General features: G+C 46.5%; 1 protein-coding gene across 1 annotated transcript in view; it reads right to left on the reverse strand.

Moving 5' to 3' along the window:
* abhd15a (abhydrolase domain containing 15a) overlaps positions 1-15602 on the reverse strand; it is a gene marked incomplete at both ends in the record, with an annotated part of 167086 nt that overhangs the window by 60719 nt on the left and 90765 nt on the right. Inside the window, one exon of the mRNA XM_084325917.1 lies at positions 2171-2523. Within this exon, the coding sequence (XP_084182043.1) occupies positions 2171-2523 (353 nt within the window). The remainder of the gene's footprint in view (positions 1-2170; positions 2524-15602) is intronic.

A 15602-nucleotide genomic window follows, 5' to 3' on the forward strand; every position in this document is an offset into this window, starting at 1 on the left:
TAATAATAATCACTACCGCTCGCTATCAATCTACGCCGTATATAACGCAAATAACGCAGTGACGAACCATTCAGTAACGTAAGTAGCGTTACTGAATTTCAAAAGTAATGCGTTAGAGTACTAGTTGCGGCAAAAAGTTACTTCGTTTCTGTAACGCGTTACTTTGTAACGCGTTAGTCCCAACACTGGTAATCAATAATCAGAAACGACGTCCCCCGCCCCCCCCTTTCATGCATTCATGGTGGACCATCATATCGATCATATGCAGTTTGAGTTTTAACTGTAGTTTCTGTATATCCGAAATGCCATTGGATTTAACGTTAGTAGCTTAGCGGCCTGTATCTCGCCTTCCAGGAAATATACTAGTCCAAATCTCTTATAACGCTTATATTCAAGACGCTATAAAATGAGAACGTATTGATGAAAAAAATATTTCATTAAGCCATTTTGAAGGGACGGTTTATGGTGTCAATTGACAATGAGAATGGACAGATAGCAATACTATAAAGTATAGATTTAGCTCTACAAACAGCCCCACGGACTATGCAAGTCTATTATGAAATGCTGGCCGTCTAGAGTGATTTTAGACGGATCCAAGTGGCTGCGAAAGTGCTAATATGCGTAAACGAGCGATCCACTCACTCAACACGTCAACAGAGTATGAATGAACTGAGTTAACACCATAGGTTGCGTGCGCTGCCGTGCGCTGCCATTCATTCACGTTTTTGTGTGTTTTCCTTTACTCACAGTTTGCATTCAAAGTGGCTGAGTGGTCCATCGTTCTATGCGCAATTCCAGCGAAGCGCTACATGGGATCCGTAGCCTTTCTGTTGACAATGTAACGCGACTATTTTAAAGTGACAAGTAAAAAGCCGCTGAGAGGGCTTGGGCAGGGAGATCTGTCCGACACGCAAGTCCAATGAATGAGCCTGAGTCCGTAGCTGCAATTCAAGGGTGTTTATTTTAGCCTTCGGTTACATGCTCTTGCAGATGGTATATGGATTTCGATGGTAACTGAGTAACGTAGTGCGGTCAACAGAAATATAGGCACCCTGCCTCACCCTCTCTCTGTAACAAACAAACACTGAGTGGTTCCTAGGCACAGGTGATATTAATTACCCTTCTTCCCAGGTGACCCACCCACACCTCCAGACAGACACACCCACCACCACTGGTGACAAAATGACATTCACCTTCCTGCTCCCACAATCAGTGAACTACTAAACACTGCACGGACTCCGGTGCATTGTGCTATTACTATGTATACCATGTATAATATTATCAATAGAGCATACATTGTACAGTGTATTGACATTCTATTATTATTCTATTCTATTATTATGTTCCATTATGATCTTTTTTCCTGCCTGTACGGTACCTCCCCTCCCCCCTCCCCCATGCTGCTATGACACGTGAATTCCCCCAAGGGGATCAATAAAGGAACACTTGAGTTGACCATAGTAATGTTAATAATATACCTACCTCATACTATAGTCTATACGTCCAGATTACCACCCATCGACTTCCACCCATCGACTTCCACCCTCTAACTCTGCCAATTGAGTTAGTATGACAACTGGCCCAAGCCGGAGGCAACGCCGACAGCCGGAGTCGAACCCGGTGTCTCTTGCGTTGGTGACGAGCGCAATGTTCGCTGCGCCACCCAGCCGCCTGTTTTACTACATATATATATATATATATATATATATATATATATATATATCCATATGTCTGAATATACCTGCATATAATTATTCTATATACCTACTTATACACCTTCATATAACTATAAATAATGCTGTATATACCGTATATTTATATTTATTCTTACCGTATATATATACCCCATCTGTCTGTACCTGCATATAATCCTTTTTACATATCTGTAGATTCTATATCCATATCTGTACATATCCTTTACCTACTCTTACTAGTTATACTGCTGGCCAGTATGACTACTACCATAGTGTCTTTATACCTGTATCACTGTACATATTAATTATTTGAGTAGCGCAAAATCGCAACGAATTGCCTCCATGGGCTTCACAGATCAAGAAGAAACATCACAATAGATCCACGCATCATCAGTGGTAAGCAGCAAACTGGGCTAAGTGTTCAGAAAATCAGAACTACTGTATCACTTCAAGACATCATTGGGAAGAATGTTTACCTGCTGAGGCACATCTTCTGGTAGAGCACCAGGGGCCAGTGGAGCGGCCAGCAGGGCCCGTTCTCGAACCAGCTCTGGCAGCGGAACACGGGCGACAGACAGGCGGCGGCCGTCAGGTAGCTGGACGACCCACACTCCCCCAGGTAGGACAAGAGCAGGCCCGACCCGGTGCTCTCGCTGACCGCATACAGCCTTCCTGCAGGCTGACGGTGGCGTATGTAGCGCACAGCCTCGCGCAGGTCCCCTGGGTCCCCAAACTGCTGAAGCTTCAGGGTGGTGAGGGGAGCACCATTGTGACTACGCCGGTTGAACACCACGGGGAGGTAGCCATGAGACAATGACGCCTCGCACAGCTAGAAAGAGAGAGAGAGGGGGGGGGGGTAGAGAGATAGAGGGGGGAGGGACAGAGAGAGAGAATGAGAGAGATAGAAAGAGAGACAGAGGGATGATGATAAATGTGAAATTGATGGATACTAATTTCCTCTCTTTATGTTCAATAGAATGCTATCCGGCTGCATGTTAGCCTTGCTTAACACAAATGAATGGAAGTGGATACGGACCAGGTAGCCTAGCTGTTGACCAAAAACACCTCTTTCAGAGTTTAAGCGGTCCATTCATTTGTGCTAAGCTAGGCTAGCTTGTAGCTGGATAGCTTTCTACTGAACGCACAGAGAGGAAATTGGTAGGGCTGACCTATGAATTTTTTTTGGAATTCGAAGCTTCAGGGCCGAGATTCGATTTTAATTCGAAGCTTCCAGGGAAAAAAATGTGTTGTTGTTGTTGTGGAACTTGTACAGCACTTTGTTCAACTTTGTCAGTGCTGTACAGTTTAAACCTTTTAAAACGTAGACAAACGAAACACTTTGCTTTCATGAAATATTGTAAGCAGTCATTTGAGGCTTTATAAAAGCAGCACAATGAACACAAATCTGTCAGTGCCGAGTCCGACCTCATCTTAAATAACAAACAGCATTACTTGTTGTAGTTAACCCTTTGATCGCCGGGGTTAAATTCATAATTTACCATCCCTCGCCAGCCCTATTTAACATGGAGAAGTTCCCCTTCTTTGCAGGGCTATAACTTTTTAAATTGTATTGCTAAATTGACATTACCATGGCCCATTCAAAGTCCTATATCTATTGTTCAGGGTGTAGCAACGTTATACTTTTTCATTCACATATTCATACTAAAATACGGTCTAAAGTATAAGTATGTTTTTATCGTTTTCTGCAGCTTTCTCCAGAACGTGATTTATAACCCTAAATGCATTGTATTGATGATTGTATACAGTTTGATAGCAATCGGCGCGAGATAAAAAATTTCAACTGGACGTGGTTCTAGAAGTTACTACGTATGATCTGATGTTGACCGGATGGGCGGGGGGTCGTTTATAATTCCGTGGGCAACGTTATATCATTCATCAGGGGGGACCGTGCTTTCTCCGTTGTCGCCCCCAAAATGTGGAATGAGCTGCCACTGCAGATTAGGCAGGCCTCATCACTGCCCCGTTTCAAAGGCCTCCTTAAGACCCACCTTTTCTCTCTGGCTTTCGACACCATGTAGCTTGTTGATTTTATGATCTTATTGTCTTACTGTGTTGTTGTTGTATCGTTTTGTTACTGTGTCCTTTGCTTTTAAATATTTTTTTTAAGTACTCTGATCTATTTAAATTTGTATTGCTGCCTATATTTACCTAATGTTTTTTATCTCTGTTTTGGTACTCTTGTTTTTTTTTAATCTATTTTTAGTGCTGCTAATAGTTTTTAATATGCTCCCCCTGTACAGCACTTTGTGCCCCTGTGGCTGTTAAAGCGCTTTATAAATAAAGTTGGATTGGATTGGATTGGATCTAGTGTGGGTGATATGATCATTGGAGCAGTTAGTATAGAAGACATTACAAAATAACGCTGAAACTCACCGTAGCTTCCTCTCGCCGTTGGGAGATGAGCGTGGAACAGAATTTTTTTCTATTATGGGATATAGAAATACCCGATCCATTTCCAGGTTGTATAATAGTATATACATCCAAATCATGTTGTTTATCGAGTTATTGGCAACGGATCGATATCCATTGTGTCGAGCTCGAGTCCCGGGACCTATAGCGAGTGATCGGACCAAATTGAAATGAGCACCAACTTCCACTTCCCTGTTTCTTCCCTGGGCGATCTGCCGATCGGCCACCAGATGGCGCTCTTGAACCGTTAGAGAGATGACAGGGGCTCACCAGTACATATAATGTCTCCGGGGGAGAAATATGATTTCGATCATATTATTCTGCGTCATCGGCAGAATAAGCATGGCGGGGAATGACGTGTTTCAGCGTCAACGGCGATTAAAGGGTTAACAAAGAGAGGCAGAGTTGATTTTGCAAACAAAAAAAATTATAATAATTCCTTTTTTTAATATATTCGAATTCGAATTTTATTTTCATATTCGAATCCCATGCCCATCGAACGAAGCTTCGAAGTATTTAAGACAGCCCTAGAAATTGGTATCTATCTTCCTGTATGACTCTGGAGAAGACGCTACGCTCATTTCCCATCATGTTGCCATGTTCCTATCAGCTACAGTATCTTAAAGTGCCACTTGCAGGTTAAACCCTAATCTTCAATTATGGGTAGTTTACATAATTGGTATCTAATTTCATTATTTATTTTTTTCCATTTGACGCCGGAAATGCCACTCAGAAAGGGTTCAAAAGGTCCATGCACGAATAACATGTACGGAGAAAATGAAAAAGCGTATCAGACGCTAGCAGGGCCGTGACGTCACTTCAGGCAACCAGTGATGCCACAGATTACTTGTAAAAGTAATATGATTACTGATTACTGATTACTCCTTTAAAAAGTAATCTTAGTTACTTTACTGATTACTTGATTATCAGAGTAACTTAGTTACTTTGAAAGTAACTAGGTTACGAAGTCGTCCCCCCTGCTGCTGCCACAACATAAGAATGACAACAGTTTTTTTTAAACGCTTTATTGAAAGTTTTTAACTTGTTTCTCTGCACATAACGTAAATTGTTAAAATAGTGCTTCAGCTTCTGTACCATCAAGTATGTTAAAGCAACAGTCTCTCCTGCTCACAGCATTAGAGCAGCCAGACAGTGGTTTTACAAAACATACACCTAACAAATGCAGGTTGAACTATTCAATTATATCAACTGTAACTATTAAATTGTTTTTATAAATGTCTTTCTATAAACATACAATCAGTCTCTCTTTAACATGAAAATGAACTGTAAATCTGGAAAATAAGAGCTTTTGCTCTGCCACAATCTTAATATACATTAATCAAAATGTATTGTATTTATAATTTGTATGTCTTTTAATCTACATTTATTTTGATTTTATTACTGGACTGTCATTATTGTTATTATTATTTCTGTCATTGTCCTGTGATTTATCATTGATTATTACTGTTACTGTATTGTTTGTCTAGTTTCATGTTAAAAAAGGGAAAATAAAAAACATTGTTCAAAAAAAAATGTTTGAATGAAAAAGTATAACGTTCCTACATCCTGAACGATAGATAATCGATGTTGAATGGGCCATAGTAATGTCAATTTAGCAATACAATTTAAAAAGTTATAGCCCTGCAAAGAAGGTGAACATCTCCATAGGCTTAGAGTGGTGGCAGACTGGCTATATTGATGGATATAACCAATGGCAGGGAATGTGTTAATCACCTGTATATTGTATATATATATTTTTTTTGCTAAAATAGAATACAGTAACAGAAAAAATCGCGTTGGTAGCGGCTTATGCCCCTAATCTTCACGACGCCAACTTCTACGCAACACTCACTAATGCAATGTTGGACATCCCCGAGTACTCATTTATAATTGGTGCAGATTTTAATGCCATCTGGGATCCTTTGATTGATAAATCTAATACCACCACTACCAATGATCAGAAACATGCATCTAATGCACTAAAGGATTGAGCCAAGAATACAGGTGTAAATGATCTATGGCGATTACTCAACCCAACGGCCAGAGAGTATTCTTTTTTCTCAGCAAGACACAAGTCATTCTACAGAATAGATTATGTTTTTGCATCCCCTAGACTATTTGATAGATTTGACGTGGAATTGGAACCTAGTGCATTATCAGATCACAGTTATTTACTCCTGAAGGGCTCATTTGGTAGACTGACATCCCGAGCCCCAAGATGGCGCTTCAACTCGACACTGCTGAAAAACACTGAATACCTTTTACAACTCAAAGATAAACTAGATAAATTCCTGGAGACTAATGCGGGTTCGGTAAAGGACCCCAGAATGTTATGGATTTCGGTAAAGAGTTTTATCAAGGACAACACTACGGCCATTGCATCCATCCTCCGTAAGAAACGGCATTCCAAATTGGTAGAGCTGGAAACGCTTCACTCGTTGTTATTCTCTTCTTTACAACACAACTACTCGGGTCAATTGGAGTCTCAAATTAATGTGTTAAAAAAAGAGATTAACTCCATTTTAAGACAACAATCTGAATTTCAAATACGCAGTACAAGACAACATTATTACTTTCATGGCTCTAAACCAAGTCACCTACTAGCTATGAAGATACGATCCAATGCACAATTTGCTGATATCCCTACTATTAAGAACCAACAAGGACTTGTTACAGACCCCAAAAAGATCAACGAGACTTTCAGAGAGTTTTACTCCAACTTGTACAAGTCAGAAGTGGTTTTTGATCATAATAAAATGGATACAGTTCTTGATCAAATTAACCTACCTAAACTCTCAGAGGAAGACGATAAACAGTTAGAAACACCTATTACACTAGAGGAACTTAGGGAGGCTATATCTGAATTGCAAAGTGGTAAGGCTCCTGGATGGGATGGTATCCCACCAGAGCTGTACCTCTCATGTTGGGATGTAATCAGACCCCTATTACTTGATATAATTTTATACTCAATCAAAGAGGGGAACTTCCCCAGGGATATCAATATGGCACTCATATCTGTCCTCCTTAAAAAAGACAAAGACCCTACCGAATGTGGTAGTTATAGACCCTTAAGCCTCCTCGGAACCGATCTCAAGCTGTATGCTAAGGTACTAGCCATCAGACTTCAAAAGCATATGACATCTTTAGTTCATCCTGATCAGACAGGCTTCATAAGAGGCCGCCTGATCACGGATAATATTAGACGGTTACTACATGTGATAGACGCCAGCAAGGATGCCGTGCCTCCTACGGCTATATTATCCTTGGATGCGATGAAGGCCTTTGATAGGTTGGAATGGTCTTATTTATGGGCAGTACTCGGAAGGATGGGGTTAGGAGTAGGATTCATTAACATGATTAAAGTACTATACACAGAGCCATCGGCCATGGTTATAACAGGTAAATTCACCTCCCCTCTCTTTCCTGTCTCGCGCCCGTCCAGACAGGGTTGTCCTCTTAGTCCCGGACTATTTGCTCTATCCTTTAGAACCTTTAGCACAGTATATAAGACAATCCCAATCTGTAACTGAGGGGTACAATTCCCTGACTGTATTGATAAGTATCGTATCATTAAACCACTACCGTCTTATGCACTTTAATTACTGGCCATACAGTACACGATATATATAATGATGAACACTTCCCACAATGAAATCGGTTCCACACAAAGTTGTAATTAAGTATTTATTGCAGCAAAAGGTACATAATATACTTCTCTATTTCACTTTGAATGCGCTTATAAGGCAAGGGAATGTGCGTAGGCAAATCAATAACGAATGTCCATTCTCTGGTTACGCAGGAGGTAATTATACAACCTGAATCTTAGGGAATTATATCTATGGTACACTAGTAATATAGCGGGAGATACTGGAAGGGTCCCCCCGGTTGTAAGCCAGCAAGGGTAGAGGATCTGTCGGTAATAGAGTCTGGGTCAACGATGATAAGGAGACTCCGAGTACGGGAGACGGTGCAATAAGATCTTGATCCACAGACGAATACAGCTGTTCTCCGTAGCCTGTAGCTCCACAGGGAAGAAAGCTAGCCTGCCTCAGGCTTCTGAGGGGCAGACTCGACGTGGCTCCTCACAGGGTAAATCCCACACACGTGTGGGCGTCTGCGATTCTCCGCTCCATTAATCACAGGACCAAAAGCAAATATAATCCAGCCGTAAAGGGCTATGCAGTCGTCGGGTAGATAATCCAGTGTACATGTCCACACGGTCCTCGTCTAGGGCTCCTCGGGTGAAAGCGCCATGAAAGCAGCCCAGCCTGGATAAGCACTCTAGCTGATACGAGGAAAACGTTGGTGATGCTGGTCACTGTAGAACTTTAGCCGCACGATACACTATACACAATTAGACTATTACTGACTTAATAGAATATGTCGCACTCGACGGTATAGTGCCAAACTCTGACACTTCAGTTATTAATTCGCACGCGGTCTCAATGCTCTATTTGGGGCCAAACAGGCCATACTTCACCGCACGTAGTATCGTGGGTGAGGCTTCAACTTATTGGGTAACATACTTCTGTATTCACCTGCGCCGTATTTATACGCTTAGATGAATAAACTAGTACCAGCTTTATTCCTGTCTCATATCCTTGCGCAATACCATTCTTGTCCAGGCATGTCCCCGGCGGTGACTTTGAACCTGACTTTGGAGGCATGGCCTTGGCGCCTGTGGACCGCTGTCCAATAGGAGAATGAAATATTATGGTCTGTACTAGGCTAAAGGGATATTCCGTGTATATGTACAAGGAATATACAAGGGATATCAAACGATATACAAATATTATGCAATATATATCAATCAATAAATATATATATTCGGTTTAATCTGATCCTTTGTAACAGCCGCCTCCTAATTAGTCCCACCTAATTAGCTAAGCAGAGACAGATTAACCGCACTGTCCACTACTCAATGTCTGTTGTGAGGGGTAGGGCAGTTCACAAAGTCATGGGGTCATGGTCGTCATCAATAGTATCGGGAAGCCTTGGCAACTCTATTAGCCTCGCCACGGGTCGGGTGTAGATCCGCCCTTGGACGGGCACTTCGGCTGCTCGGACCTTTCCGTCGGCACCGGTGATCACTTTGCTTACGCGGCCAGCCGGCCACATAGCTCGGGGTAGTGACTGGTCGATAATCATGACGACTGTTCCTTCTGTCAAATTGTCTCTCTCTTTCACCCATTTCTGGCGGGTCTGTAGAGACGGTAGATAGTGGAGTAGGAAGCTGTTCCAAAACTTGTCAGCCAATACTTGACTGTACCTCCACATTCTTCGGCCGTTCGCTTCTTCAGGCTTGTACATTGTCTGTGGTAGCGCGGGGTCCAGCCGCCCCATCAAGAGTGTGTTGGGGGTGACTGGGTCGACATCTGCTACATCACTTGAGATGTAACCGAGGGGCTTTGAGTTCAATACTCCCTCGATCTCCGTGAGGACTGTCATTAGGACTTCTTCCGCCACGGTCTGGGCCCCAAGCACGGCGTACAGGGCTGTCTTTATTGACCGTACTTCTCGTTCCCAAGTTCCACCGAAGTGAGGTGCATTCGGGGGATTAAACTGGAAGTCAATCTGGGATGGAGCGAGGTGGGTCTTAAGTTCTGGGCCCATAGCTTGGAAGCTCTCTCTCAGCTCTCTTTCTCCGCCTTTGAAGTTTGTCCCGTGATCAGACAATAATATAGACGGTTTGCCTTTCCGCGATGTGAATCTTCGGAAGGCCATAAGGAATGAGTCTGTGCTCATGGTTGGAAGGAGTTCTATATGCATCGCTCGGGTGGTCATGCATTTGAATACAATACCCCACCGCTTCTCGGTTCCTCTTCCTTTCTTTACATACAGTGGGATAGATTGTTGCTTGCGTGGGGCTATTCTTGAGCGAGCCAGGATGAAAGCAGTATGTATTTCTCCTCCCTCCTCTCAGGCACGCAAGTAGGCCACCGAACCGTAGGCTACTTCGGAGGCGTCACTGAAGACGTGCAGGTCCATCTGGCACGTCTCCGGCCTCACTGTGGGTGGGAAGTAGCTGCGGCGTATGTTGACACCTGGGAGTGAGCTGAGTTCTGTCTCCCACTCTCTCCATGTGGATGCAAGGTGCTCGGGTATGGGGTCGTCCCAGCCCTGGTCCTTGTCCCATAATGCTCTTACAATCATCTTTGCCCTGGTGGTGTAAGGTAGAATACATCCCAACGGGTCATATTGTCTGGCGAGTGTTCTGTATACACTCCGTCTGGTGGTCGGTAGTGCAGTCGACCTTCCCTGCTCCTTGGTCAGGGGTGTGTGTTTATAATGGAGCGAGTCTGTTTTGAAGCGCCAGACTAGTCCTAATGTCATTTCTTGGGCTTCTCCTGGGATGGTCGCCATCCAGGTCTCGCTGCTTGCTGCCTTGTCCTCTGGTGAGAGGCTGCGCAATACTTGCGGGTCGCTGCTGGCCCACTGCCTGAGATCAAAGCCGCCTTTGATCAGGGAGGCGCGGAGCTTGAGTAGAAGGGCCTCGGCTTCTTCTGGCGTCGAGACGCTTTGCAGACAGTTGTCCACGTAGAAGGACAACTTGTCCGCTTCGCTGGGGGAAGACGCTGGTTGAGGTGATCCGCTCCTGGTAGTACTCGTTGGAGATCCGTTCTCCTGTGGCGAGTCGAGGAGATCCATCTCTGGGGTGCTCGCCTCTTCTTGTAGTGGGTCGAGTTCCATCCCTGGAGGGCTGTCTTTATCCTGGAGCTCTCCGGGGACTACTTCTTCGGTCTTGGCGGGGGGTAAAGTCATGTCAGGTCCCTCCTGGTCCCCTCCCCCCCACGTACACTTTGTCGGACCTCTTCATCGGCTGCTGGGTCCTCTGCGACGTGTTTTTGCAGTGCAAACGTAGCACAGCATGGGCTGCATGTGGTTCCGAAAGGGAGGACTTCCCATTGATAGATGGCTGGTTGCTCGTCCCCGATCCTCTCTCTCCATAGGAACCGCAGCAGGGGCTTGTCCTCCTCCACTAGTCTCACCTGCAGGAACATCCCTTTGATGTCGCCGCTGATGGCCACCTTGTCTTGGCGGAAACGTAGTAACACGCCTAGTAGAGAGGGGCCTAGTGTTGGGCCGGGCAAGAGCTCTTTATTCAGATTTTGTGATCCGATCTGGTAGCTGCAGTTGAACATAATACGATCCTTGCCGTTGTGGTGGACTTTGTGGTGCGGCACGTACCATGATTCGGTCGTCTGATCGGCCTCTTTAATGTCAATTTTCTTTATGTGTCCCGCTGTGATTAGCTTGTTAATCTCAGCGCGGTACACAGTCTCTTGAGCGGGGTCTCTGGCTAGGCGCCGCTCTGTGTTCAATAGATACCGCTCCGTCGCTTCTTTTGGGGCGTGGAAGGTAGGCATACCCTCTCGCCTCAGGAGTGGAGTTGCGTATCTCATCACTCCGTTGACTTTGACTCTCTTTGTCCCCTGCTCGAGGAGGGCTATAGCGTAAATGTCTTCCTTGGAACGAATGTCTTTCTTTTCGTTCTTAAAGGGCATTGTCTCTAGTGTCCATAGCCTCTCGACATGCTGTAGGAGGGTGGTGTCTTCTTCTGTCACTCTGGAGTGGAGGCAGCTAGTGGCTGCTGTTCGGTTAAGAGACCTAGCGAGGGGGCCTTGTAGTGTCCATCCTAGGCGGGTCTCGACTGCTGCGGGACAGCCTCTGGGCCCTGTGTGGACCCGGTCCATCGGGACGATGAGGTCTGCATGGTCGGAGCCTATCAGCAGGGTCGGGGTGGCACCGTCTATGAGCGGTATAGGTAGTTGACGCAGGTGCACATATTTATCCATCAGCTTGGCGATGGGGTAGGTGTACTGCGACAGGCCTATTTCTTGGCTGGTGAAAGCGTTAGTAATCCTATACCGTCTCTCTGGCTGCCCGCTTGCTGCGATAGTGAAGGAGACATTCTCGCCCTTTATCGTCTTTAGATCTCTTCTTATTGTCCGAATCGTCATCTGGTTTTCGCTCCCCCGCAGCCCCAGCTGGGCCGCAGCGGACGCGAGGAGAAGGGTCTTCTCTGACCCGTCGTCAAGGACGGCGTAAGTGTCCATGACCTTGTCTTGGTAACTCAATGTTACGCGGACCACCTTTAAGAGCACCCGGGCGCCCCCGCTGCTGGCGGGGTCAATGTACATAACACTTGCCTTTGTGCTGCTTGAGGGTGCAGGCTTTCTTCTGTTACTGTCGTGTAGGACGTCTAAGTGGGCTCCGTCACACCGACTACACCTCTTCTTTAAGCGGCAATCGGCTGCCATGTGACTGCGCGCACATCGGTAACAGCGTCGGTTGGCCTTTATCCATTGACTCACCTCGTCGGCGGTCATCTTCTTGAACGTGTCACATTGTGACAGCCAGTGTTCATTTTCGCAGTACAGGCACACCATCTTCCACTTCTCTTTCATCGAGGGGGTACTGTGGTTCTTGCTGCTCGGTACTGATTCTGATTGGTGCATGACGGTCACCAATCTGCGGCCATCGTTTGCTCTCCTAGGTCCCTCTCTGGAGCTTGGTGTGCTCCGCATGAACGTATCCAACCGTAGGCTGTTGACTTCTCTCGCCAGGAAGTCGGCTAGGTCTAGGAGGGATGGCTCGGGACCGTTAGGATCACGGTGGTCTCTTTGCCGCCTGAAGCGCTCTTGTCGGGCGGGCGGAAGCTTCTCTAAAATCCTCTCGACATTAGAGTTTGCGTACAGTTCGTGCATACCCTTTTCTCTTTGCGCCCCCAGCATCCCTACCAGGGATTGTACTTTGATAGACAGGTCATCTAGTGAGCGATTGTCTGTGGCTGGGGGTAGGCGGTCAATATGCCTTATCTCTTGTATTACGTAGTCCCATATGCGTCCATATCTTTGGTCGAGTGCTGCTAGAGCCGCGGTGTATGGGGTAGTAGAGGTGGCATAGGCCAGCGCTATATTGTGCGCTCGGGGCACCTTGAGGTGCTTCAGTAGGATAGCATATTTGTACGGTTCATCAGCTACATCGGACATCATTGTCTCTAAGCACATTCGTAGCTCTGTGTACTGTGCTCTGTTCTCGTGTGTGAAGTCCGGGAACGTCGGTGTGCCAATGTATGATGCCATGGATGGCTGGCACATCGGTGAGCGTTGGAAGAGAGGCCTCCTAGGCGAGTCTCCTCTTACGCCTCTTGGTGGGCTGGTACCTGCTGGATACCATGGCCCGCGTACCCAGGTGCTGTTCCTCGGGGCTGGTCGTGCGTCAAGCTCACCCGTGAATTGAGTTGGGGGTCTGTAGCGCAGAGCCGCGGGGGTAAAGCCTGGGCTGTACTGGACCTCCTGGTCCTGTGGAGTACTGTGCTGCTGTTGGGCTTGACTCTCCTCCTCTCCCTCTTCTTCTTCCTCTGGCAGGTCATCTAGATCCTGTAGTCGTCTATTTAGCCTCTCCGCGGTGTAGACCGTTTCTTCCTTGTAGCTGGGTCTCACTTGGACCGGACGGGGAAGGGGTTCGGAGGGGGGTATAGGCTCTCTCTGGTGGTCGGGCTCAGGGTCGCTTGATCGGGTCGGGTCGGGTGCCCTTGACCCTTGTCTTGACGAGGCCCTGGAGCCCCGTGCGGAGGGAGGGGGTGTTGCCCTGGTGATCAGCTGCTCCATTATCTGCGCTTGTAATCGGTCGCGCTCGGCTTCGCGCTTGGTGAGAGCGAGGTCGCGCTCTGCTTCTCTTTGGGCACCGGCAGCGGCGCGCTGGGCTTCGGCGGCGGCGCGCTGGGCCTCGGCCCGGTCTCTTCCCATATTCTCTTCCGTCTGAAGGCGTCTAATCTCTAGACGTGTACGATCTTCGTCGCTCCGTTGCTGCGCTTGAAGGCGTTCTCTTTCCATGGAAGAATGTTCGCGCTCACTAAGCGTCTGTGCTTGGAGTCGATCGCGCTCTGTTGAGGCTGCCAGGCTGGCGAGGAAGGCCTGTGCCAGCATCTTGTCCGCTTCGCTGGGGGAAGACGCTGGTTGAGGTGATCCGCTCCTGGTAGTACTCGTTGGAGATCCGTTCTCCTGTGGCGAGTCGAGGAGATCCATCTCTGGGGTGCTCGCCTCTTCTTGTAGTGGGTCGAGTTCCATCCCTGGAGGGCTGTCTTTATCCTGGAGCTCTCCGGGGACTACTTATTCGGTCTTGGCGGGGGGTAAAGTCATGTCAGGTCCCTCCTGGTCCCCTCCGTGAGCTTGGTCAGTTACGTTAGAACCCACTAGGGCCTCTATAGGCGGGGTAGCCTGGTCGATAGGGTCGGACATAATTTTACTATCTACTTTTTCCGCGTTTACCGTCTGTAGAAAGCTAGGTAGTATATTGGCAACGTAAGTACTGAGGTGTCTGCCGTCTACGCTGCGGGCGATCTATTTTAGGAGAACCGTTTTGTGGAGTGTTCATCATTGGCCATGTCAATATTAATACCACTATATTAATATTACGCTAGTTACCCTCCGGCTCGAAGGACCAATTGTAACTGAGGGGTACAATTCCCTGACTGTATGGTATCATTAAACCACTACCGTCTTATGCACTTTAATTACTGGCCATACAGTACACGATATATATAATGATGAACACTTCCCACAATGAAATCGGTTCCACACAAAGTTGTAATTAAGTATTTATTGCAGCAAAAGGTACATAATATACTTCTCTATTTCACTTTGAATGCGCTTATAAGGCAAGGGAATGTGCGTAGGCAAATCAATAACGAATGTCCATTCTCTGGTTACGCAGGAGGTAATTATACAACCTGAATCTTAGGGAATTATATCTATGGTACACTAGTAATATAGCGGGAGATACTGGAAGGGTCCCCCCGGTTGTAAGCCAGCAAGGGTAGAGGATCTGTCGGTAATAGAGTCTGGGTCAACGATGATAAGGAGACTCCGAGTACGGGAGACGGTGCAATAAGATCTTGATCCACAGACGAATACAGCTGTTCTCCGTAGCCTGTAGCTCCACAGGGAAGAAAGCTAGCCTGCCTCAGGCTTCTGAGGGGCAGACTCGATGTGGCTCCTCACAGGGTAAATCCCACACACGTGTGGGCGTCGGCGATTCTCCGCTCCATTAATCACAGGACCAAAAGCAAATATAATCCAGCCGTAAAGGGCTATGCAGTCGTCGGGTAGATAATCCAGTGTACATGTCCACACGGTCCTCGTCTAGGGCTCCTCGGGTGAAAGCGCCATGAAAGCAGCCCAGCCTGGATAAGCACTCTAGCTGATACGAGGAAAACGTTGGTGATGCTGGTCACTGTAGAACTTTAGCCGCACGATACACTATACACAATTAGACTATTACTGACTTAATAGAATATGTCGCACTCGACGGTATAGCGCCAAACTCTGACACTTCAGTTATTAATTCGCACGCGGTCTCAATGCTCTATTTGGGGCCAAACAGGCCATACTTCACCGCACGTAGTATCGTGGGTGAGGCTTCAACTTATTGGGTAACATACTTCTGTATTCACCTGCGCCGTATTTATACGCT

This window comes from Notolepis coatsorum (assembly GCF_963971535.1).
Source record: "Notolepis coatsorum genome assembly, chromosome: 1".
Taxonomy (NCBI): domain Eukaryota; kingdom Metazoa; phylum Chordata; class Actinopteri; order Aulopiformes; family Paralepididae; genus Notolepis; species Notolepis coatsorum.